This window comes from Rhineura floridana, chromosome 3, assembly GCF_030035675.1.
Source record: "Rhineura floridana isolate rRhiFlo1 chromosome 3, rRhiFlo1.hap2, whole genome shotgun sequence".
Lineage (NCBI taxonomy): Eukaryota > Metazoa > Chordata > Lepidosauria > Squamata > Rhineuridae > Rhineura > Rhineura floridana.
In genome coordinates this window covers 107,789,930-107,817,360 of record NC_084482.1, presented here as the reverse complement: position 1 = coordinate 107,817,360, position 27,431 = coordinate 107,789,930, and the positions used below count along the sequence as shown (strand labels likewise).

The 27,431-nt window shown below is 41.1% G+C and overlaps 1 protein-coding gene across 24 annotated transcripts in view; it reads left to right on the top strand.

Moving 5' to 3' along the window:
* COL23A1 (collagen type XXIII alpha 1 chain) overlaps window positions 1-27,431 on the top strand; it is a 586,100-nt gene that overhangs the window by 485,411 nt on the left and 73,258 nt on the right. For all 24 annotated transcript variants that reach the window (XM_061617267.1, XM_061617268.1, XM_061617248.1 and 21 more), the window contains 3 exons: window positions 23,157-23,183; window positions 24,457-24,483; window positions 25,283-25,309. In XM_061617267.1, coding sequence (XP_061473251.1) covers window positions 23,157-23,183; window positions 24,457-24,483; window positions 25,283-25,309 — 81 coding nt within the window. The remainder of the gene's footprint in view (window positions 1-23,156; window positions 23,184-24,456; window positions 24,484-25,282; window positions 25,310-27,431) is intronic.

Genomic DNA, 27,431 nt, shown 5'->3' with positions numbered 1-27,431 from the left:
TGTTCACAGCCGCAGCATGCCGGATCAGTATTTTAATTGAGTCAATCAACACCAGTTCAGACCCCCTTATGTAAAGTTAGGTTGGTTTTTTTGTCCCAATGTGCATCAGTTTATACTTGCTTAACATTGAATTGCATTTGCCATTTTAATGCTCATTCACCTAGTTTGGAGACATCCTTTTGGATTGTTTCTTGCAATCCCTTTTTGTTCTTATTAGATGCCATCTGCAATTTGGTGTCTTTGCTGCTCACCCCAAATTCCAGGACATTTACAGACAAATTAAAAAGCTCAGGTCCCAGTATGGATCCTTGGGGGGAGGGGGGCTTTGTGAGAACTGTTCATTTATTCCTACTCTTACCAGTTACTGATCCATAAAAGACCTGTTCTCTTATCCCATGACTGCTAAGCTTACTCAGAAGTCTCTGATTAGGGACTTTATTGCAATCTCTTTAAAAGTCTAAATACCTAATGTTTACTGGATCACCTGTATCCATATGCTTAATGGCTCCCTATCTGTGGAATGCATCCTTGTGAGGTGCATGTGTCTCCCTCACTCCTGACTTTCAGGAGAAATTTAAAAAGAGGCCTGTTTACTCAGGCATTTTGATGCCTTACAGATATTGGCCATGGCAACCTTAAAATTAGTAACTGTGGAGTATGTGATAGTTGTTTAAATGTTTTTAAGGTGACTTTTTAAATTGTTTTTAAATATTTAAGATGGTTCTGATTGTTTTAAATATATTTTATTTTATTTTAAATTGCATTATTTTAACAGTTTGATGTTTGCTGCCTCAGGCTCATTTGGAAGAAAGGATGGGATATCAGTTTAATAAATAAATGAAAATTCATTATTTAATAATGTTTCCACTAATTTTCTAGATGTTAAGCTAAATGGTCTGTAATTTCCTGGATTCCTCTCTAGATCCCTTTTTAAAAATTAGGGTTATATTGGCCACTTTTGAGTCCGTAGGCATGGAAGGTGATCTTGGGGATAGATTATATATTTTCATTAGAAGAACAAAACTTATATAAAAAAATTGTACAAAATAGTATAGACATGAAGCAAGAAGTGTTGTGTCATTTCTCATTAACTCCATATCACACACAAAAATCCAGTAGATTGCAATGATGTTCATGTCCCACAGAATATCCATGAATGTGCTATCTGGGCAAAATATTGTGTTCCTCCAAGTGCAAAGCATTGCATTTTGAGCCCTCTGAAATGCATTATCATAGCAACAGAAATACAGTATTGAGGGGAAGGGATGAGCACTGCAAGCAACAAATGAGAAACATGAACACTACGTGTGCAATCTGGTGATTGTGCAGAGGGGTCCTATTGGAAAACAAGAAGGATGGCTTTGGATGAGCAAGCATCTAGTTGTTGAAAGGTTTTTCTCAACCAACACTTTGCTCTGTAACCCAAAATATGTTTTTTGAATCTTCATGCCAACTAAACATGCAGTCTCAGAACACCTCCCTCCTGATATGATGAGGAAATGGCCAAATTTACCAGAGTTGACCAAGTCACATGCTTCTGACAATGCTAACCCCAGGAATCAGCAGCTCCAAGACTGGAGAATATTCAGAATGGTACTACCTTTTCTGCCAATGCTCACAACAGAATAGTAAGTTGAAAAAGGACATATATATAGCAATGCTTTTTTACTTTATAAATGTGGTTTGTGCTGATACATTTTTGATACATATCTCATGCCTCTCTGAATAAGCAAGGTTTTCATGAGCATGTTCATCACAGTGCTTGTTGGGATGAATTTTCCTTGCTTGGTTTCACACTTATGCAGTGACCTTAAAAATAAATCAGAATGTTATGCCTCTTCTTTTTCTTGATTACTTGATGGCAAAGGATGAAAACAGCCCTAGAGCAGTGGTTCCCAACCTTTATGAGCACAGGACCCCCTTTATAAGCTGAATATTTTTTGTGACCCTCTCCCCCCAGGGAGGCAGGCTGGCTGCCAGGAAGGAAGGGGGAAAGCAGCCTTTCTTTGCAGCCTTCTTTTTGCTTCACAAAAAGCCCTCTCTTCTCATTCTAAGCAAGGGCGTTGCCAGTAGCGGCAGTGCAAGGAGACAGGAATCAGTGATAGTAATCCCCTCTTCTTCCTGGTAGCTCCACCCTCAGCCTCCTTTGGCATCTGTCATGTATTTTATAGGCAGATGCCTGCCCTTAGTACACCTGAAAGACGCTCTGGCGCTTCAGCAAAAGGCCTCCCTTCTCGTTTGGAGCAAGGGGGAGGTGTCATCTGCAGAGGCAGTGGAAAGTAGACAGCGTAGAAGGAGTGAAGACTTTTTTAAAAAAATAATAAATAATTCATTTCTTTACTGTTCACGGCCCCCTCTGGATTACTTCACTGCCCTCCTGGGGGTCCCAGCCCCCAGGTTGGGAGCCACTGCCCTAGAGGAATAGAAATATTGCTGTGTACACTAGTTTGCTAGCTGGCTGGCAGGACACCTGGGCTGTAACTCAGACGTAATTTCTGATTTTCCCAATATGTGTAGCACAGCATGAGACCTTTTCAGGGCTTCTGGACAGAAAAATCAACCCAGCAACCAGTAAAAAAAATCCAGTTGCTTTCCACAATTAGTTTCCAGTTGTTTAGTTCATCCTTTATATAGCAGCCCGTTAAAAAGTTTTCCCTTGATTGTCCAACAGGAAGAAAAATCTAAATGCCAGGAATAAGACTGGAAGAAAAGACTCTCAAGGAGGAGTTAACAAACACACTCTATAGAATTTATTTTCTCTCTGTCTTTATCTAAACTTGTAATAAGGGCAAGTTTGTTTTTCTGGTGGAATGTAAAAGAGATACCGAATGCAGCATCAAAGCCAAACTCAGGAGCTCACTGTCTTTACCAAAGTAGTTGTGTTCATGAAGAAACAGATCACAAGGACAGACCACAGGTGAAAGGGGACTGTAGCTATATTCAAAGTCAAGCTTTTGAGTCTGGTATTCCTGGGATCTCTCAAAAAAGGGTGAGCCAATTCAACAGATTAAACTTCATTCATGTAAGTTAACACACTGTCTGGATGGAGGAAGAGTGATGGGGAAGGTCACTCCCTTTCCCTTTTTGTGGCCTGGCTCTCAAATCCTCTCCATCAGTGGGGGGGGCATTGGCTGGTGCTATGTGTCTTGCTGCCCCAAATGTCCCACCTAGAAATGTGGCTGCCCCACTTAACAAAAAAGGCCAGCTACAGGGCTGATGCAACAGCTACAACTTTATACAATTGCATTTGTTGGTGCCTATCTAATCACGCTTTTCAATGATATTTACTGACCATGACCGAATTTTTTTACTAGTATTATAGAACAGACTGTCATCCTTTACTATAAGTCTTGTTCTTATGATGTGTCAATTTTCTCTTATTATGCACATGGCAAACGATGAGTTTTTTTAAAAACCCATCAGGGACTTGGAATTTGTCTTAGCAATAATCATGTTTAAACACTGCCTCCAATTGAAGTGTGGTCAAGCCTATATACACTTCTCTCCAGAACATTCTTATTTTACAAAGCTAATCAGTAACTTAAAATGCTACTATTTGGGATTGTCACATAATTATTACAGTGTGGTGCTGTTCAGCTTAATAAAAATATATATGTTTAAATAGAAGTGTAGTGTAGTTCCCAACCACGCTACATTGTGTATAGGAGAGAAAAGAATGGTAACAATGACAAGTACTTTACTGGTTATTTGTGTGTATGTGTACACACTTGACCACATGCCTGCCTGTATTTCCCACCCTTACTCCAAAAGGAGCTCAGGGTGGCAAACAAGTGATCAAACAATAAAAGCATCTTAAAAACAGTTCCAATACAGATGCAGTCTGGGAAAGATTTCTGCTGAAAAGTCTTGTTGGAAAAAGAAGGTCTTCACTAGGTACCAAAAAGATAACAGAGACAACACCTGTGTCGAGCCCCAGCCCTCTTGCGAGGGCCTGGAGGGGGGGATATGAGTTTCAGGCTTCTCAGCTGTCAGAGGGCGAGGATGGCCCAGGAGTTGTTGAGACTCCGCAAGACCTTGAGAGAGGGAGTAAGGAGGATTTCAGGCCAGTTCCCACGGATGGCGCTGTCCCAGCCGGGGACAGCGCACCGCCCCCAGACATGTCAGAGGGGCAGCTAGACGATGAGCCGGAGCAGGCGTTAACTCCCCCTTTACCCAGTGGCTCGTGGGATGAGTCCAACACTTCTCTGCCACCTGATCTCAAATCTCTGGCTAAGGAGCAGGTTCCTTCGGACGAGGTGTTGGAAGCACGCCCCCCTTCACCACGCTCTCAACGCAGGGAGAAACGGACAGGCCAAAGGCAAGAATTGCGCAGGAGCCAGAGAGTACGCTCCAAGACCCTGCCTATTTAAGCCTGCTGCTTCCGGGTTGGAGCTGCTGAGCCAACTTTCTTTCAACGTTGCAGAGCATGCCTAGAGTGCAGTTGGGGAATTCTAGTGAGATAGCTTAGGGGTTTCTACGAAACGCACTGCTTTTGATGTATCCATTACTTTAATAAAACACAATTTAATTGCACCAGCATCTCAGTCTCGTGGATCCTGCACAGAACAGGACAACCTGTCTATTATTTAAGGGGAGAGAATTCCACAGGGTAGCTACCACAACACTAAAGGCCCAATTCCTATCTTGTGCAGAATGGACCTCCTGATAAGATGGCATCTGCTGGAGGCCCTCACCTGCAGAGTGCAGTGATTGGTTGGGCATATAAGGGGTGAGACAGTCTTTCAGGAATTCTGGTCCCAAGCTGTTTGGGCTTTATGCACCAAAACCAGCATCTTAACTTAGCCCAGTAGCTAATTGGCAGCCAGTACAATTTTTTTAACAGTGGGATAACATGTTGGCAATATCCTGTCCCAGTGACCAGTCTCTCTGCCACATTTTGCAGCCTTCAGACCAACCTCAAGGGCAGCCCAACATAGAGTTCTTTGCAATAATACAGCCTGAAAGTCACCAGTGCATGGCCAACAGTAGTCAGGCTATCCCGATCCAGAAACAGTCATATCTGTCTTACCAGATGAAGGTGGGCCTTTAGCAACAAAAATGGATCCAAGACCTGCCCCAGTCTATGAACCTGCTCTTTCATGGGGAGTATGACCCTATCCAAAGCAGGCAATGGACCAATTTTCCAAACTCAGGAACCACCCACAGCGCTCAGCATGGTGTGAGAATAAGAAAACTAATTGGGACAAATCTGTTTCTTGAACATTAAGTTTAGAGATGCTGAGCTTTCTCCCCTGAAAATCAGGTGACCTAAGAAAAACCTCTGGATGGAAGTTTACACTGCTGAATCTAGAGGTGAGATTCTCATACACATACCCCAAAAAGAAAGACGACTACCTGGTGTTTTGGAATCCCTGCTATAGGTAGTGAATTGGTGGGGGGAAGGGAGGGATAAGCAGGCATTCCAAACAGATTGTCTGTGATGCGTTCTGAAAATCATTTCTTGTTTCTGATGTTATATTGACCAGGGTTGTATTTTCTGTTAATTTGGTAGGCACACAACATAAAATACTATACAGTACTGAATCACATCAAGGTCCATCTAGTCCACCATTGTTTTTCAATGAAGGCTAGTTTAATGTCGCTATACAAATTCAACTAAGGCATGACGATTATGGCCTTCTCTGTTATTTGCATCCAGCTACTGGTGCTAATGTGTACTGCCCCTGCCCATTGAGGTTCTATTGAACTATCCTGGCTAATAGCCATTGTCTCGGGTATATTATATTTTAGTGGCTGTTGTCATTAATAAATCAAGATACTGGAGATAGTCCTCTCAGTTGTTGACACAGACACTGTTGGACATATTTTTCTCTTAGAATATTTCTCAATTGCTGCAACAAGCTCCTAGAACAAAGCCAAATCCAGAAGCATTTATATACAACAAAAGGGAATAAAATGGGCAGTTTACTAATTACTTTTGCTGGTCAGTGCAGCCCATGTGAAAGAAGATGATAGACAGACACTGTGCTGGAGACTGGGAGGTGAATGTGTTTAATGTAGTCCAGGAATAGGAAACCTCAGGCCTGGGGGCTAAATGTGGCCCCTCCAGAACTCTTTCTGTGGCCCTCAGGACTCTCCCCAAGCCACACGTCTTTGTGAGCCACACATCTCACCAGCCCTGTTTTGCCCCTACTTGGGTGTTTCTGCCTGTCAAATGTGCCCTTGAACTCTGAAAATGCCTCTTGCATGCCTGGATTGAGGATAGAGAAGGATGTGCAAGTGTGAAGAAAGTAATCTACTGTCCAAAAGGAAAAAATCACACTTGTGGTTCTACTCCTTTTTGGCTCTGGCCCCACTGACCAGAGGCATGTGGCCCCCAGAAGGTTGGCCAGAAGGGAATGTGACCCTCAAGTTGAAAAAGGTTCCTTACTGCTGATGCAGAGTGCAATCCAGCAACGAGGAGGCCAGCGGGAGTGGAGCCAGCAGAAGGGACTCCATTCACGAGCCCAGGGAGGGAGCAGGCTTGCTGTGTCGGTAGAGCTGAGTGAAGGAAAATAAAGGTACAGTATGTTTCCTTCTGCCACCCTTTCTTCCTGCATAGCATCTGCTGGGACTGGGGGCTGCACCATGGAGCCAAACAGGGCCAGGATGCAGGTAAGTCCTCTCCTCTCATTTTAGCTCCCGACACACCCCTGAAATGCCCCTTTTTCATGCCAAGCCTGAGCTGCGCCCAGGTGGTGGCAGAGTTCTCCAGCTGTGCCTGGGTAGAGAATTCCTCTGCCACAGATGTGCCGTATCCTGAATTTCCTCAGCCCGACATAACTACCAGGAGGATTGTGCCCATAGTCTGTAGCCATCATAACTGCTCTGCACCAGAGGGCATGATTGGTTCACTGTGAATTTCCCATCAAATAAATCTTGTTTCCAGAATTCAATTTTTATCCTAAACCTAAATATTCCTGAATATAAGAATTTACTCTAAAAATAAAATGGCATGCCTACAACCCATTTACAACCCTTTTTTTAAAAAAAAAATTAAAACTGCTCAAAGCTTACATGTTTTTTCCACAACTTTTGAGATATTTTACTGCTGTAAATTAGTCTATAAATAAACCCTTGTATGTATTAGTACTTTGATGCAGCATGTGTGCTGCCTTCAGGTGGTTTGTTGCCTATGGCAGATCATGAAATCCCGGTACAAGCAAATCCAGGGTGTTGTTTCCAACTCCCATGTGGCAGCCAGACATGCCTTGCTTCATTTAGCAACATTTCCTACTTGTTGTTGCCAACAGTTCAACTCTAAAAGAGTTATGTTGGCATGTCCTGTGGATTAGTTCTTTTCTGTGTCTGATGTTTCCTGGAAGCTGCACTCAGACCAGAAAAGGAACCCTGGAAACATGCTTTCAGTTGAAATTAAGGCGCCATGGAAGCAGAGGATTTCTGCATCCAGCCTCAGAGCAGTAGAAGAGGATGAAGAATGGTTTGATGATGGGAGAAGATGAAATCAAGCCTGTTACTTTAATATGGCTTGCCACTTTTACCACCAGATTAACACTAATTGTGAGAGCTTTCATGAAGTCTTAAAAATAGACTTCATGTTTGTTTACTATTGTTTACTACTGTTAACTAAATTACTTCATGGTTAACCTATTGTTTAATAACTATTCACTAATGGACAAAAAAACCTTGCGGTTTAAGAACATACTTATAGCCCACAGATACTTCTATCAAACTTTAAAAAGCAGGGAAATTGCACAATTATAGTGAATGCACCAGGGGAGCAGGAGACCTGACCTCCTCTTCCTCTTCCCTAGAAATTTGTCAAAATGCAAACACCATTTGGGTTGGTCTGTCACAGTCCAATCCACTTGCTGTGTAGCTTGGAAGAATTTGGTAACATGTGCTTCTGAGCATATGGTGAGTGGTGGCAACAACTGCCATCTCCAAAGATGGAGAATTATATTTTTGTATGTTTATTGGTGTTCTTCTTACTTTGTTTCTTTCCTGTGTTGCTAATGTTTCTACAGAGAATCTAAACTAGAAAATTTTATTTCCCTCATTATTCATCCCAGAAATCTGTGTCAATTTTATTTTTATTAATTTCAAAGCCTTTTTATTGGTCAATGTCATATGATGGTGAAGATAGCCTTTTTTGTTTCAGATTGGACGTTTATGTTCTATTTCTATTTTGGGTGCATTAACAGTGGAATCTGAAATTGCAATATGATGTAAAATCAGATGCATTACAGTATATTGCTACTTCAGCAGTGTCTCTAGATGTTGGAAAAAAGAGGATGCATGTTTTCAGCCTGCTATGTTTAAACCACTTCATTTAAGGCAAGGTGGGCATGGTCAATTAAAAACAGATGCTCTTGGAGGTCACTGATTCATACGGTCGCCATAAGTCATAATCAACTTGAAGGCACATAACAACAACAAAAGAATTTTACTAGAATATATTTCACCTCCCACTGTTTTATCTTGTGCAAACTGAGACACTCCTCATGTCCACTGGAGACTATTCTGCAGAATAGTCAGTGCCATTATTCCACAATTATTTTTGGAGTTTTTTTAGTGTAAATTTTGCAAAGTGTTGCTGTACTTCACATATTCACAAAACTAGAAACAAAAAATGATTTCCTATAGGACACTTCACCATAATTGCAAAGTAAATCAGACATATTTAAAGTGACCACCTGAACTATATCAACTGTCTTAATAATGTTGCTTCCTCCCTGCTAAAACAAGATCAGCACATGTCTTATTTCTATTATTTGGGCTAATAGCAGGTGTTGCCACCACTCACCATATGCTCAGAGGCACATGTTACCAAATTCTTCCAAGCTCCACAGGAGGTGGATTGGACTGTGAAAGACCAACTCAAATTGTGTTTGCATTTTGACAAATTTGTAGGGCAGTCCAATATCTCAGACAGGAGGTCAGATCTCCTGCTCCCCTTGTACATTCACTATAGCTGCCCAATTTCCCTGCTTTTTAAAGTTTGATAGAAATATCTGTGGGATATAGGTACCTTCTTAAACCACAAGGGTTTTTTTGCATATAAGTGAATTTCTCTGCTTTTTAATCCAGGAGGAAAGAAATGGGTTCCTGTGCAAGTTTCCTGAGAATGCATCGATCATTTGCATGCTTATTGAGTTCAGTGGGATCTACTCCTCTGCAATCATGCTTAGGATAGGTGAAACTGACCACAGTGGATGGGGAGGGGAAGAGGAGGAGGAAAGGAAGGGCAGAGGGGAGGAGGGGGATGGGAGCAGGCAGGAGGGAAGGAGAATGACAGGTTTGATCATTTGCATGTTTATTGAGTTAAGTGCGATTTACTCCCATGCAATCATGCTTAGGATAGGTAAAACTGACCGGGGGGAGGGAGGGAGGGCTGGAGTGGGCAGGTGAGGAGGAAGAAGGTAGAGGAGAGGGGAGGAGGAAGGGAGAGAAGGGGAAGGAGGGGACAGGCAGGTCTGATCATTTGCATGCTTATTGAGTTCAATGGTATTTACTCCTATGCAGTCATGGTTAAGATGGGTAAAACTGATCATGGGGAAGTAGGAGGGGGAGGGGGAAGGCGAAAGAGCAGATTGGAGGGGGCAAAGGAAGTGGGAGGGGAGGGCAGGTTTGATCATTTGCATGCTTAGTGAGTTCAGTGGTATTTACTCCCATGCAATCATGCTTAAGATAGGTAAAACTGACCATGGGGAGGTGGGAGAAGGGGAGAGTAAGAAAAGGAGGGGAATGAGGGGATTGGAAGGGGAGGGGGAGGGGGAGGGAGGGGGAAAGGAAGGGGGAGGGGAGGGGCAAGAGGGAGGAGATAGGAGGGAGGAGAAGGGAAGGGTGGGTTTGAACATTTGCATACTTTTTGAGTACAATCTGATTTATTTCTGTGCAATCATGTATGAGAATGGAAATGGACTGCTTTCAAGTCGATCCCGACTAATGTTGACCCTATGAATAGGATTTTCATGGTAAACAGTATTCAGAGGTGGTTTTACCATTGCCTTCCTCTGTGGCTGAGAGGCAGTGACTGGCCCAAGGTCACCCAGTGAGCTTCATGGCAGTGTGGGGATTCAAACCCTGGTCTCCCAGGTCATAGTCCAACACTGACCCAGGGGAGGGGCAGGGAGGGTAGGAGGAGGGGAAGGGGAGGAGATTGGGTGGGTGGGCATTGGGCAGAGAGGAAGCCCCTTTCCTTTCAAAAAGGAAAACATTGTGAACAGTATCATTGCTTTTCAGCATTTCCCCCACCTTTTTATTCTACAGCAGGCATATGTAGCCTTCCACCCAAATTTAAACCAAAGCTGTCCCTGGCCACATCCACACCAGGCCTTTAGTTCACTTTGGACAGTCATCCCTTCTCCCAAAGAATCCTAGGAAGTGTAGTTAGTGAAGGGCGGTGAGAGCTGCTAGGAGATGCCCTATTACCCTCACAGCGCTACAATCCCCAAAAGAGGGGCTGACTGTTAAACCAGTCTGGCCACTGGAGCTCTCTCAGTGGAACAGGAGTCTCCTCTCAGCACCCTTCACAAACTACACTTCCCAGGATGCTTTGGAGGAAGCCATGATTGTCTTAAGTGAAATCAAAGTCTGGTGTGGGTGTGGCCCCCTGATTAGGCAAGCTCAGCAGCTATAAGACTGGCTTTTAGAACACTGACAGTTGGTTCTTACTGAGCATACCCGACACTATCATTCAGTTCAATGCAAAATTTCTTAAATTAATTAAAAATCAGCCAGGCATTTTTTTAACTTTTAAACTGCAGAAGATGAAGGTCAGAGTACAGGGCAAGGTCAGTAATAGGATTACACATACTCTGTGAATATGGCAGATTGTTAATGAATTTCAACAGATTATGACAACTCTGACAGAAAAAAGTCCAGAAGAGAGCTGGGTTGTTGTTTTTTGTCTTTTTTTACACTTTGAACTCTCTATTCTCTCTGACTGTTTTGTGTATTGCCATGAAAATTTACAGGGTTGTTAAGCAAGCGCTTCTGAGTTCAGCACTATAAGTTTTGTAAGGTTTTGTTTTGAAATGAGCTTATGGGAAGCATCAGAATGGTATGGAGGATATTTTCAATTTAACATTGCTGAATGTGAAAAATCCACGCTGGCTATAGTATACAGCCACTCTTGCGGCTGTATAATTAGAATGCAACTTTATGCAATCCATCACTTAATTGAGGGTAAACCCAGGGCTGGTTCTAAAGGGCGGCCAGGCGGGACACTGGCCGAGGGTCCCTGGAGCTACAGAGGCCCCTGACAGGCCCCTCCGCTCACCTTCTGTGATCCACAGCAGCAGCCACGAATCGCAGGGCAGGAGCTTCTGCCTGCCTGCTATTCCCTTGCCCCACCTACTTGTCTCCTGCCTTTTAGCATTGCCCTTAATGAAGATGGCAGCTGAGGTTTCCCTAAGGTGCTGAAGCCCCTGCTGCCATCTTGGTTGATGGCAGAGATACGCGCATGTAGCACATACGCGTGCCATCAACCAACATGGCGGCAGAGGCTTCATCCCCTTAGGAAAACCGTGGCTGCCATCTTAGTTAATGGCAATGCTAAAAGACAGGCGACGGGGTGTGGGGGGGCCATGCACGCACACACCAGGGCCCAGGGGAAGCTGATGCCTAAGGGCACCGGCATGCCTGGGGCCAGCCCTGGGTAAACCACATTGAACTCAATGAGACTGATGAGTGTACATACATAGGCTTAACTACTTTCTTAGGGTTGTATCCTCCGAAGGGTGTTAGTGCAAAGACTTCCACCCGTGTAACTGGACTTGCTCTCCCACTCCTCTCCCCATGTGCCCCGAGTCCCCCCAAAAAACAATTTTGGGAGGCTCCCCAACTCTCTGAAGCACACTGAGGACAAGGGGAGGAAGTCCCATTGAGCAGGTGGAAGTCTTTTCATTAACAGGACAGCTATGTTGGATGCAACCCTTATTTTTTTACTAATTATCTAATTTGCTGCTAATCATGTTTTTTAAAAAGAAAAGAAAAGAAAAGAAAAGAAAAAACAACTTGCTTTCATATACAATAGGAACTTCCCTTTCCCCAAATAGAGAGCTGCAGATACCAGTGCTCTGTAGCTCTTGCCAGCTTTCCTACCTCCCTTTTTCATGAAGTTGCAGTGTACAGATGCTAGATCTTTATACTGCAACTCTTTCTAATTCTTGTAAAGTTTAATTTCCTAATGAAGGCTGGTGCATCTATATGGGAAAATTATGTATGTAATTATTAGGGTTGCCAGATCTAAAGCATCCCAAACCCTGAGGTTTTGTGGGCAGGCCCTAGTGATATCACAGGGGTGGGTCTTAGTGATGTCACTAAGCATCAACCACAGTTGCTTGGAGCATACCACTCGAGCAAAAAAAATTCTCTGTTTGGAAATTAAGATAGAAATCTTAGCTAAATGAAGGTGTTCCCAGGTCCAGCTGAAGTGATGGGTTCATTCCTTCTCATCTGCTTAGGGAACCTGGGTAAGGAACATTTACTGTAGCCGACTTGCTTCTGACAAGAAGGTTTTAAGTGCCCTCGGGCCGGGCCATTCACCAGGCCATTGTAGGAAAAAGGGAGCCTAGTGTTGTGGAGATGTTAGATGGGAGCACTCAGGAGTAAAGATGGATGCCCCTGAAGGCATTGGGTGAAAGCATAGGTCAGAGATGTGCAAGGCCTAATAATAAGGTTCACCTTAAAACTAGAATGTACCTTCCTCCAGCACTGACTGCAACTGAACAAAGGAGATGAATAGCCTGATTTCCCATCCTGCAAGTGAAGCATTTTTTATTAGTCTCAGTCAAAAGAGGATACTGAGCAGCATGGATAATTAGGCTGACCCTGCACCACTCCTTATGGTCTTATACAAGCATGAGTCAGGACTTCTTTCCTATAAGAGTACTTACTCTTTTAAAATATCATTGTGTAAAATAAAGCTAAAATATTATATTTATATATTGCAGTGCTTGAGCGTGTGCCTAATTTAAGGATAGATTTCCAGTTCAAGCCTTTGTAACCTTGCCTCTACAGAAAATAGTTGCTGAGCTTTATAATGTTTAAGGCATTGTAAGAATTACTATTTTGATATTGCTGCCTCTCAGGGACCTGAACCTTGTCCTTTACAAGATAAATGTCACAACAGTATTTTATCTTCTGCCCATACTTTAGTGTGATGTGAGTGATCTGGGTATAGCTTCCAGGGCAACTTTATGATCTGTCTAGTAAATAAAACAATATGATGATGAAGTGATAGGAGATGATAAGTTTGCTCCTGATCTGGAACTGCCAGATTCAGATAACTGGGAATCGCAGGTCATTGCTTAACGCTTACTACATAGTTAGTACTTGTATGACATAAGGAGGCAGTAGTTTGATTATGCAGTTAAGCCCAGCATTGACATCCGTCCACTTCCCCAGATATCCAAGAAGCTTCAAAGAGGTGGTAATGCTGGGCTTAACTGGATGATCAAAGGCTACAAACAACTGCGTCTCACTGTGTTCAGGCACCACACAGTAAAGTTTCAATGTTGCTACCATGCGATTTGCATGAATCTAAATTCATCCTAAAATGCTCAAATTCTGAAATGGGATCCTCACTGAATCCACTCAAGGGTATATCTGGTCCTTGGTGTCCATATTAAAACTCAAAAAAAATCTGCTTCCATCTGCACTGCAGATGGGTATTGTGGGATTGATTATAGCAAGAAAGATCTGCAACTAAGCAAGAATGATGTCAGTGCATCCCTCACCATGCTACTACTCTGAATGATTTCTCCCAATCCAGCCTTTCCATACAAAATGACAGTATGATAAACTGCCCAAGCAATTGCCAGATTATTTGAGGATATTCAGTGGTGGTACAACTTCCCCTGACTTTACATTTTTTCAGCTCTCTGCTGCACATATGCAGCCACTCAGAATACAGACATGGCCTGGCATCAACAAATGATTGAAACTTTATTTTGATGTCTTACCACAGCCATTTACAAGGGCACCGGGTGCTATACATAGACTTGGTTGATACTTTTATTACTTGGATGCTAACCTGCATACTGTATATGCTACATAAATCACACAGTATTTATAAAAATACTTTTTGAAATTTGCAATTAAATGACTAGGTTTTCTGCCCAATCATATGTATGTTTACTTGGGAGAAAGTCCATTGAACTTGGGGACTTAGTTTCAAGTAAACATACACAACCCAAGAAAGGCAGTCTGGGCATACCAAACCTGTAACTTTATCATGATGCATCTCACCTAAAAAGCACAATATCTCTACTGCAGGAATCTACAAACAAATCTTGGACTGGCATGGAAAGAGTGGGCACTTCTTCACAAGAATCCAGAGGTCTCCCATTTGTGATTCATATGAAGAAAAAAATAGATGCTATAACTAACCCATGTTTGAAAAACAATTTAACAATTTGGGAAAACTGGCACTCAAAATTACCCCCCCCCATTTTCACCTTTGACCCCTGTTCTCGATTGCGATTGTTTATTCAGAAGTCAACAGACCATGTTTTATGCAAGGAATAAATTTCAGCAGTTTAAAGATTGGCACAAGGTGGATCTTTACCGCATTAGAGACATTTACTTAGGTTTGTTGTTGTTGTTATGTGCCTCCAAGTCGACTACGACTTATGGCGACCCTATGAATCAGTGACCTCCAAGAGCATCTGTCATGAACCACCCTGTTCAGGTCTTGTAAGTTCAGGTCTGTGGCTTCCTTTATGGAATCAATCCATAATTTTTGGCCTTCCTCTTTTTCTACTTCCTTCTGTTTTTCCAAGCATTATTATCTTTTCTAATGAATCATGTCTTCTCATTATGTGTCCAAAGTATGATATCCTCAGTTTCATCATTTTAGCTTCTAGTGATAGTTCTGGTTTAATTTGTTCTAACACCCAATTATTTGTATTTTTCGCAGTCCATGGTATCCGCAAAGCTCTTCTCCAACACCACATTTCAAAATGAGTTGATTCTTCTCTTATCAGCTTTTTTCACTGTCCAACTTTCACATCCATACATAGAGATCAGAAATACCATGGTCTGAATGATCCTGACTTTAGTGTTCAGTGATACATCTTTACATTTGAGGACCTTTTCTAGTTCTCTCACAGCTACCCTCCCCAGTCCTAGCCTTCTTCTGATTTCTTGACTATTGTCTCCATTTTGGTTAATGTTTGTGCCAAGGTATTGATAATCCTTGACAAGTTCAATGTCCTCATTGTCAACTGTAAAGTTGCATAAATCTTCTGTTGTCATTACTTTAGTCTTTTTGACGTTCAGCTGTAGTCCTGCTTTTGTGCTTTCCTCTTTAACTATCATCAGCATTCGTTTCAAATCATTACTGGTTTCTGCTAGTAGTATGGTATCGTCTGCATATCTTAAATTATTGATATTTCTCCCTCCAATTTTCACACCTCCTTCTTGGTCCAATCCTGCTTTCCATATGATATGTTCTGCATGTAGATTAAATAAATAGGGTGATAAAATACACCCCAGTCTCACACCCTTTCCGATGGGGAACTAATCGGTTTCTCCATATTCTGTCCTTACAGTAGCCTCTTGTGCAGAGTATAGGTTGCGCATCAGGACAATCAAATGCTGTGGCACCCCCATTTCTTTTAAAGCATTCCATAGTTTTTCATGATCTACACAGTCAAAGGCTTTGCTGTAATCTATAAAGCACAGGGTGATTTTCTTCTGAAATTCCTTGGTCCATTCCATTATCCAACGTATGTTTGCGATATGATCTCTTCCCTTTCTAAATCCAGCTTGGACATCTGGCATTTCTCGCTCCATATAGTTCAAGAGCCTTTGTTGTAGAATCTTGAGCATTACTTTACTTGCATGGGGTATTAAGGCAATAGTTCGATACTTACTGCATTCCCTGGGATCCCCTTCCTTTGGAATTGGGATGTATATGGAACGCTTCCAGTCTGTGGGCCATTGTTTAGTTTTCCATATTTCTTGACAGATTTTAGTCAAAATTTGGACTGATTCAGTCTCAGTAGCTTGTAGCAACTCTATTGGTATGCCATCTATTCCTGGTGATTTGTTTCTTCCAAGTATTTTAAGAGCAGCTTTCACCTCACATTCTAAAATTTCTGGTTCTTCATCTTATGGTTCCTCTGTGAATGAATCTGTCATCCTGTCATCTCTTTTATAGAGTTCTTCAGTGTATTGCTTCCATCTTCCTTTTATTTCATCTTGGTCATTCAGTGTGTTCCCCTGCTGATTATTCAATATCCCTACTCTTGGTTTCAATTTCCCTTTAATTTCTCTAATCTTTTGGAACAGGGCTCTTGTTCTACCCTTTTTGTTTTCCTCTTCTATTTCTATACAGTAAGTATTGTAATAGTTCTCTTTGTCCCTACGTACTAGTCGTTGTATTGTTGCATTTAGGGTTCTGACTGTGTTTCTGTCTCCTTTTGCTTTTGCTTTCCTTCTCTCTTTAACCATTTGAAGAGTTTCTTCAGTCATCCATTGGGGCCTTTCTCTCTTTTTAACTAGAGGTATTGTCTTTTTGCATTCTTCTCTGATAACGTCTCTGACTTCATTCCATAATTCTTCTGGTTCTCTGTCAGCTAAGTTTAAAGCCTCAAACCTGTTCCTTATTTGATCTTTATATTCTTCTGGGATGTTATTTAAATTGTATTTTGGCATTATGATTGCTTTGTTGGTCTTCTTTATCTTTACTCTGATTTTCGATACGACCAGTTCATGAACTGTACCGCAGTCTGCTCCTGGTCTTGTTTTTGCAGAAAGTATGGAACTTCTCCACCTTCTGCTACCAATTATATAATCAATTTGATTCCTATATTGATCATTTGGTGATGTCCACATGTATAGTCGTCTTTTCGGTTGTTTACTTAGGTAGCCATCCCCAAACACCTGACCAACTAAAATCTCAGCTCAAGGAAATTACAACATCCTGGTTTCAACTTCACCAAATTCACCATTTCATCATAATGCCAGTTATCATCCAGCAAGTGACAAGACCCCTTACCCCCTTTGAATCTTTCCTTGCTCAACCTTGGGGAAATGGCAAGGGGGCGTTATCAAGAATATATGGCATATTACTAGAGACAACAGTAGGTTCCTCTATAAACCATAAAGCCCCTTGGGACAAAGACTTTAGTCAAAACATCAGTGAATCTGACTAGAATGGTATTTGGACTAGAACCCTTTTCAAATCTATTTCTTCTAAGATCCATGAAAATGCACTGAAGCTGATTTTCAGATGGTACCTCATTTCCCACACCCTACATAGAATCAATAACAAGCTCTCCCCCTTGTGTTGGAGAGGGTGTGAGGAGCAAGGTACGTTTTATTATATGTGGTGGACTTGCATGCTGATTGTTCCCTTTTTATTATTATTATTATTTATTTAATTTGTATCCCGCCCTTCCTCCCAGCAGGAGCCCAGGGCGGCAAACAAATGGCTAAAACACTTTAAAACATCATAAAAACAGATCTTAAAATACATTTAAAAAAAACAGCATTAAAAACATTTAAAAAAAACTTTTAAAAGGGTTAAAAACATTATTAAAAAACATATTAGACAATTCTGACACAGATGCAGACTGGGATAGGTCTCAACTTAAAAGGCTTTTGGGAGAAAGTATTTAATGAAATCATCATGATTACCAATCAATCCCTTCATCTAGACCCATCTCTGGTTCTGTTACTTATCACTGATGAAGCCAACAATAAAATCATACACAAAACCTTGACAAACTTTCTTCTTATAGCAGCAGGACTGGTGATAGCTGCTTCCTGGAAAACACTTGACCCACATATGATTCATAAATGGTATCAGGAAATATGGAAATTAGCACTTATGGAAAAACTAACACATAGTTCAAAAGCAATGAGACAAGGAACAGATGCAGACAAGTTCTATGAACTATGGTATAGCTTTATTGTTTTTGTTAGTCAATGTGATGGGGCTTGCAAGCCTCCAGCCTCGCATGGTCAGATTTGGCGGTCCACATTGGGATAATTATCTGGAAAACAATTCAGGACAGTAACCATTTGATATGTCTGCTTACCTCCCTAGAGCATTATAGGTACAATAACTCCTATTGTCAATTGCACTATTTTCTCTCATTGTTGTATAAGTTATTCTTGTTTTGTATTCTGTTCTACTCAAAACCAATAAAAACATTATTTAAAATAGTAAACATACACAGGATCACACTGCATACGTGATATGTGAAATTATGGTTGTTTAAATGCTCATGAACTGATCTAGCTTTGTCAGTACTTTACAAAATAAAGTTTAATTGCATACCAGAGACAGGGTGGTTTTCCATATGCAAGATGATTCTCTATATACAAAGCAGTTATTCCAAGAGGTTATGAGATGTCGAAAATGTTTATAAATGCAGACTTCAGCCATTTGGTGAGCACTATAATTCAGCATACTTCATGTTATTTTATATGAAGACTGTATTTTTTTTTAATTTTGTGTCATTTCATGGGTGTGCTATTGTAAAGAGCATCAGCTGACATTGCCAAATGCTCCTCTTTTTCCACTTACCTAGCTTCTATGAGTACTTACAGTTCTTTGTGATGTACTAGTTATCCTGGTTACTTGCAGCAAAAGGAACCCTTCTCACCTGCCCACATCAGAGAGCAGTTAGGTTGATGGGCACTAGGGACAGAGGCTTTTCTGTAGTGGTTCCAAATCTTTGGAGTGTGTTACCGTCTGCAGTCTGTCAGGCCCCATTGTTACAGGCCTTTAGCAAAGTCTGAAAGACCCGTTTCTTTTCCTTGTGTTCTGTTGAACTGCTAGTGGGTTTTAGCAGCATTTAGGTATTGGATTTTAATGTTTTTGAGCCTGATTATGATCTGCTGGCATTTATTATTTAAAGGCAACCTTACAATATTGTTAATATTTTAAACAAATGAATACTTCTGTTCAGTCAGTAAGATTTGATCAAGCATGTGCTTCCATTGCTTTTGCTGCTGCTTCTATCAATGCCTTAGAAAATATTTAGGGATTCGTGTTCTATATCTTTTGCTATCAACTCTACCGGCCTTCTCCATCTTGCCATCTTGCTACAAATCAATAATTCTTCTATTTCCTTTGACATTCTTTTAAAACATATCACATGCAGTGATTGCTGATTCTTATTGTCATTATATTTTTATAAATAAATACCTTTAAAAAGCACTACTGTTACACAGGGTTGCCATATCATAGCCACAGAAATCTGAGCAGCAAATCGTTACCAGGCAAATTGGAGGTGGCTGGACGATCATACTTCATTGTGTGATTTCTATCGATTTTTATCTCTCTAGCAGCGAAGTAACTGAGCAGTGACAAAAGAGCCTGTGGAAAGGCTCCTGGGTGTCTGGTCATTTTACAGTGCTAGGGAAGATAGTATGAATACATAAGCCCAGTTAGAAAGGGGTGGTTGTGGGGGCACTCTCATTTACGCACCCTATCACTACCTATTGGATGATTGGTGTTCTTTCAACCTTAGCTACTTGTCTGTAATACTGGGCTGACTTAAAGAGCAGTTGTAAAGACTATCAAATAACTAGGTGATGTGTACTTCAAATGTGCTGCATTTGTGCTAAGTTACAATTCTAGATAATTCTCTTCTGATTCCATAATTTTAAAGGGAAATGATAAAAAGTTTTATGGCATGTTTGTTTATTCAGGGATTCAGGGCACTCCTACCTAATCCAAACATCTCAGAACAAGAACAAACCGTCTTTTGTGAACTATGGATGAAAACAGGTGACCAGAAAGGCCAAGTCGTGGCACCTAGGCATGCAACCATGGGCTTGAGAGCACTCATGGCAAATTTCCAGAAATGATATCTGTTCTTTTTCTTAGCAAACAGCATTTCCATTCAAATAGTTGAGTGGTTTTGGGCAAATAGTTCACCCATTACCTGTACTTTGAATGTGTCCTATCAAAACATGAGAAAAGGGAAAGTAGAGCCACAAAATTGCTCCCACGTTATATGCTGGTGAGCAGGATCTTCTACTCCTAAAAAAATGTTCAGTCTGCAATCCTATGTGCACTTACTTGGGAGTAAGTTCCATTGACCTTCTTCTGAGTAGACATACACAGGACTGTGATGTCAGTCTCTGAAATCAAAATAATACAAATTATATTTCTCTGCTAATCAGTAGGAACATAGGAAGCTGCATTACACTGAGTCAGGCTACTGGTCCCTGTAGCTCAGTATTATCTGCACTAACTGGCAGCTATTCTCCAGGGTTTCAGATAGGGGACATTCTCCCTGAAGATGCCAGGGATTGGCCCTGGGGTCTTTTGCATGCAAAGAAGATGTTCTACTCTTGAGCCACAGGCCTTCCCCCAATGCAAAAAATGAAAGGCAACCTCCATTCTACAGAGATTTAATTTTCATAGCATTATTTGTTTGTTTGTTTGTTTGTTTCGATGATTTATATACCCCTTAATTATAGTTGTCTCTAAGCAGTGTACAACAAACTTAACAAACAGAGATAAAACAAATTACAAACTAACTAGGAAATTAGAAATGACTTAAGATGCCTGCTCAAATAAAAAGGTCTTCTCTCAGGGACCTGATGTTCAACAGGGAAGGGCGCCTGGCTAGTCTCAGCTGGAAGGACTTCCACAAAGTTGCCCAATAATTTTAAGCGGCCAAAGCTGGTATACTGCCTAGATGTAAATGCATCATGAGGAGACAGAATGGGATACTTCAGAAAATGATACAATAATGTAACACAGTTATATAGTACTTACAGCAGGAAAAACAGTCCACATGTGGAGTTTTACCATATTCCAATCAGAGAGCATGCTTCTTGTCCTTTTGTGCCAAGGGCACAAGATTTCGCATAGGACTGAAAGAGCAACCTGCTTTCTCGTCTATGGATTCAAATGTATTAAACTGCAGAATAGTTACTTCTCAGATTGTGAGTCCAATATGCATAATTTAAGATACTAGCAACAAGAAAGCTGGAGAAAAACTATTCGCTGCAGCTGACAAGCATATTAATGCAACAACACCACATTAAATAATGATTTACAAGAGTAAGGCTACAATCCTAACCTTCCCCATGCCCACTGGTGGGAACTTACGGAGTAGCAGGGCCACCACTGTATCCACAGCCCTGCAACATATGGAGCCAGGGCAGAAGGTGAGGGGAGTCAGTCAGATTGCTGCACCAGCCTGGATGTCACACAGCAGCAGTGAGAAGCTTGGGCATGCTCCATACAGTCAGCAGGATTCTGGCAAGGTGGGGAAAAGGGCTCATTCCAGCTGCCCCAAGCACCCCAGCCTAGCATAATGGAGTTGGATTGCTCTGTGAAGCACAGAATGGAAATGGACTATGTCTCCCAGTGGTAGCTGTCCATGGCCACCTCAGTTGATGCCATTTTGTACATTGTCCTACAAATGAATAAAATTAGTTCAGTAGAACATGTGTTCTATATAAAATGGCCCATAGACATCACTAATAAAGTATAATACCTACCTCACCCCAGCCCAGCCCCCAAAACAGAGAAGTATCCAAATTGGCAAGTAAGAGGAGAGATGAAAGAGATGTGTAAAACTTATGCATGGAGTGGAGAGGTTTTTCCCCTCGTACATAATATGGTGCCTTGAATGTTGGATGATTTGGGACAGAAGAAAGACAGTACTTCACACAGCACATAGTTAAACTATGGAATTTGCTACCTCAAGAGGCAGTGTGGGCCACCAACTTGGGTTGCTTTAAAAGATGATTATACAAATTAATGAAGGATAAGGCTGTCAGTGGATAGTAGCCATAATGACTATCTTCTGCCTCCACTGTTGATGGCAAGTACGCCTGTGAATACCATTGTTGAAAATTGCATCACTCTCTTCCTGCTTGCAGGCTTCCCATGGGCATCTTGGCTGGCCACTGTGAGAACAGAATGCTGGTCTAAATGGACCTTTAGGCCTTATGTTCATATGTTTTGAAAGGTTTTTTTTTTTTTTACAAATATCTTCTCCTTTGTGCTATTCTTCCCCCCCCTGCAACCCCCCCCAAACAGTTCTGTGGATCTGTCTTACTAGCCATGCCACTGCTTCAGCAACCAGATGAGTATGGGCATCCTTTCTTCTTACACGTGATGTAGCAAATCCATGAATCATAACCTTATAAGACTAGAATGTTCATCTAATTCAGCCCAATGTTTAACCAATGTCAAAACCAATTTCTAACTGGAAAATACCCCAGCTCCATAACACCCAATAATCATTCACTCTCTGCTGTCCAGCATGATAACGGATTTTGATCTGCAAGCCCTCATGCTCATCGGCATCATGCATATGAATCTTTCTTTTATCATTGCTTTTCATTTGAAAAGAAAGAATTTGAGACACTGCCCCTTCTACCTTCTAAGCTTATGCATACACAAGCAGAAAAGAGAAATGCAATGGTACTCCCATCACCCAGAATGGGAAATAAAAAGGGGCAGAAAAACTTTTCACCACTGCTACCTTCACAGTTATAAAGCAGTCAAGGGAGAAGTTAGGTATCCAGCAAATATTAAGTTAGATCCTTAGAGTTTCTAGTCACACTTAGTACGGTAACCACTTGGGCCACTTTAGCCACCCTTTTTCATTCACAAGTGAAGCTTAAAGAATAGCTTAAGGCTAGGAGTCATTGCCCAGAACGAAGGCCGGGAAGAGAGAAAAATAACTTTTCACTAAGTACCAGGTGATTGGCACATTTTCCTGGTTTTCTCTTCAACTAGGCATGTTTTATTAACATAAAAGCCTTGAATATAAACCAGGTGATGAATTACCCAGGCACCATCTGCAATTCCTTGAATCTAGATAATACTTGGATTTCTGGGAAATATGGCAATCCTGCTTTTAACACCGTCTTTTCAAAAATAGTGTTAGTTTTGTTATTCAGCTTTGATATGTCATAATGCCCTCTCCTATGCTGATATGTTAAGAAATATTTGTAAGGAAGGAGCACAATCATCCCCCATATCGGGGCTATTCCTTTCCACATTTGTTATATGTCAGTCTTGCACTATTGTATTGGCAGTGACAAAGGCTTTCAGAATTACTGTGCAAAGACTATGATGTCCTTGGGACATACTTTCACCAATCATGTGGAAAAACCCTCTGTAGCGGGAAGGCAGAATTTACTGAACTACAAAATAATCTCCCTTTATAACACATTGTTGTCTTCTTTTATTTTAGGGCCCTCTTGGACTGGATGGCAAGCCAGTAAGTAGAGCTCTAAGTAACACATGCAGTGTAGTGTTAGTTCGTGACCTGCTGCTCTGCAGAACATAGATGAATTAAATGAGTCTTTATTCAGCTATTTCCAAAAGTATAATGAGAGGTTGCTGCATGGTGCTGCTCTGTGATTTCTGAAAATCATTGATTTAACTCTGTGAAGCCAGTTAGATTGTACTAACAAGCATAGAGTTCATGAAAGTATTCTGAGAAGCTGAAGAGTAATATCAATAAACTTGGGGTAACTGCACTGTTTGCAGGAGCACTGAAATCTTTAGGAGAAGAACCCTAATTATGTGGGGGGGGAGACAACCAAATGAGGACTGAGCGTGCTCAGTGGACCCAGAATGCTGACTGACTGTTGGAGAGGGAGATTGCAAACCTGGGGAAAGGGGAATGAAATAGAATGGTTTGAGACATGAATAAGTTACATGTTCAACATTTTATTGTAGGTGTCACTTGTAATAACTGTTTCACAAAAGGAATTCTGTTTACCCTCTCTTCAAGCACTAGCTGTGCATTTCTTTCCATGCTTATAATACACTTCAAAACTTTTTAAAGCTCCAGATGATTTATAAACGAATGTGTACAAGATAGGACTTTCCGTTCAAAATGTGGTAGGTCTCTTATGCTAGCCTTGCTCAGGAAATGGAACTGGGGGAAACGTCACCAAAGCCTTCATTCAAGTCTCTTCCCTCTCTTGTGCTCCCCTCACCTGGCCCAAGAACACTGCACATGAACCTTTTCAGCTGCTTCCTGTAGGAAGCCTTTCTCTCCAAACCTCTCCAGTGCACTTTGTGAGGAAAATGTTTCACCCTGAATCATGCTTAGGAAAACCTTGTGAATTTTACTTAAGAATAACATTTTGTAATAGAGGAAGAACAAAACCCACACCTGAGAGACATGACTAAAATTACAATGAGCATGGAGGAGGTCACGAAATGTTTTGAGCTTAGAAAGGGGGTCCCATACTCATAAAGGTTGGGAAGCGCTGGTCTAGCCTAAACACCCACAAAGAAAGACAGGGTGGGGATAGAAGTTCAGATCAGGTGTGGGGAATCAGCAGCTCTTCAGTTGTCAGGGTATGATGGGAGCTGTAGTCTAGCAACATCTGGAGTGTCACCGGTTTCTCATCCCTATGTGACATGTAAATAGTGCATCTTATTCTTTGAAACGATTTGTTTAAGTAAAAGGTAGAAAGAGGAAGCTGAAATGTAGATTAATCAGCTACTTGCTTACTGTCCTCTTGTGATCTCCACAGGGGCCTCCAGGAGCAAAAGGGGAAAAGGTAAGATGATTAACTCAGAAAATTCTTCTAAAATTCCTTATGAAGGTTCCTAAACATTCTAGAAAGAACAGTTCCATTCTTTTTTTCAAATAATCCTCCTTTTTGCCTTTGGGGGTCATACTGTTTCCTGTGTGCACTGTTAGCAATTTGCTCATCCATGCACAAGGTTTCTGTATCTATGTCTGTGTCCTGAAATTGCTACTGAGAATTTGCGTTTTTGCAACACACTAGGACATATTTCTTTTGCTTTCCATTAGAGCAGGATGGAGAATTTGTGACCTTCCAGATGTTATAGGACTACAGCTCACATCATTCCTGACCATTGGCTCTGCTGGTTGGGGTGGACAGAGTCCAACAACATGTGGAGGGCTACAGGTTGCCTGTTGCTGCCCTAGTGTATGTCTGCTTCCTCTGACTTGGTCATGATTTTTATTGAAGAATGGCACAGATCTTTTGTCTATGCCCCATCCTGATTTCACAATCCCACGGATGTTTCATGAATTCCATGTATATACCCTTCACAGAGTTTTTTGTTTTGTTTTGTTTTGTCATCAGATCAGCAGCCCCTTAACTGGAAAGGCTGAGGCCTTATATGCATGAAATGTGTAAAGGTCCGCCAGGATGTCAAAATACTAAGAGCTTGGTCAAGTGTTAATTTGTGAGCATTCTTCCTAAATTCAGTTGGTCACCCTTTCTATTGTATGTGGAAGAAATGGATTCTCTCATTGAAGCAACACTGAAACAGCAAATAAATGAAATGAGGGAAAGAAGAATTTATAATGATTTTTCTGTTTTGTAGGGTGATCAAGGAGAGATCGGGCCAAGGGTAAGCAGTGTTAATAACGATGAACATTTTTGAAGCTCACATGAAAGTGGCTGTGATAAGCACAGAAAGCTGCATGTACATATGAATAAAAAACAAGGTGAAAAAGTAAAATCATAACTGCATTTGATCACATTAATCCCATACCAGCCTTGTCCCTCCCTTTATCCCCTCTTTTGTCCTTCCTCGCTGTTTCACTGTAGCTTCAGAACCTTATTGTCAGTTTACAAAGCTGTCTAATGATGTACATTGCTGATAATAACAATAATAAACAACAACAAGATGATGATAATTCAAGTTGAAATTCAGTGCCTTAAATCTTTTGCACGTATTTGAAATTACATGATCTTTAGCTGGATAAAAAAAAATTAAAAAGGAAGGAAAGCAACACAGAGCAATGGGAAAGCTGATGGTGAACTCATTTCATCTTGTCTTGATCCTCATCCATATGGAGGATTGCCTCATTACACTATAAAAGTAAGAATTTAATAAAGTTTTCTTAGAGTCATATGGACATCCTTACTCTAACTCATTTTCATTCTGCTTTATTTTACTGAAGTGGGATTGACTTCAGTTGAAAGATATACATGTCCACAACAGGATTTCTATCTTCAGTGAACTGAAAAGATGCACTTTTTTGTTTCTAGGCAAACATGGTTATTTTTCTCATCCTCTCAGGGATTTGCAGTCAACTTTATTAAGTGCCTTTGCATGGATTTGTATGAGGAGCTGCGCATTAAAAGACAAAATAAAACAAAAATGAATGAAGTGTTCTAAAAATTGCCTTAAAGAATATTGTTTTTAATCTTGAGAGAAATGAAGTAATGGATCAGAAGTCAATTGATAAATATGACCAGGCCCTTTCTCATAACAGGTCTGTTTTTATAGCAAGAGAAATAATGAAAGCTGCTGTCGGAAAATACAAAATTGGCTGTCCAGGTTTAGCAAATATATGGGTCAACCCTATATCTGAAGGCGCCAGGTAGAATTATGAGGATCTCAGCATCTGTTTTAAAATAAGTTTCTAGCCTCTATGAACAAGGACATTTGTTGGAAAATGTGGTGGCAACAACCACGTAAATAGAAAGAGGAGTCCAGATTAATTGTTTGAATTTTGGTATTTTGAGGATTAAAATTTTGGAATAGTAAAATTCACAGTAACTTATCCATAGCGCACCTTTTCAAAAGTGAAATAGGGATGTTTCTGTGGATGGGGCTTGGGGCAGGGTCTGGCAGAGGTGAAACGTCAGCAAAAGTACTGTTTTACAATTTTCCCCAGGCTTTTATAATTATAAAACAGCAATTATTTTATTGCTGGAAGTTTCCCCCCACTATTTATGCTTTTTAAAAACTTGTTATATTATGATATTGTTTTGTTTTAATGAAATTGCAATGTTAAACATTGTAAGCGATACTGGTTGGTATTTTTTAACACAGGGGTAGGGTACAAATTTTCAGTCAAATAAACATAATCCAGACTCAGATGTAGCACATATAGAAAGTGGAAATGAAACTCAATGCAAGTTACTCCAAGTAATAAAAGCTACACCAGAGCTTGGAAAAGTTACTTTTTTGAACTACAACTCCCATCAGCCCAATCCGGTGGCCATGCTGGCTGGGGCTGATGGGAGTTGTAGTTTAAAAAAGTAACTTTTCCAAGCTCTGAGCTACACACTACACATGCACTTATATGCACAATGTTGCATTTATTTGATTTAGGGAACACTGTTCCCAGTTTACAGCTGAAGAATATTGGTCAGTAAATTCAAGGCACAGAATCCCCCTGCTGTTGCACCTGAAGTGGCCTTTGGGGCAGCTTAGGGAGCAGGAGGCTGGTGTTTAGCTTCAGCGTGCACATGCATGCTGTACTAATGTTGGGGGAGTGGGGCTGATATGGTATTTAGACCTGGTCTGCCCCTCCTTCAGCGTCTTCATCTTGAGGGCCACACACCCTCCTATCCTTTAGTCAGTACCAGCATTGCTGGTTGCCATTTACAGCAGAATAGGAATTGTTTGCTCATTGCTGGTGTTTTCCCCCCACCTACTCTGTACTTAGGTGGTTTGTGTAATTGGAAGCAGGTAGCAGCTAAATAAGTTAATTGGCCACATTGGTAGTTGGGTACAG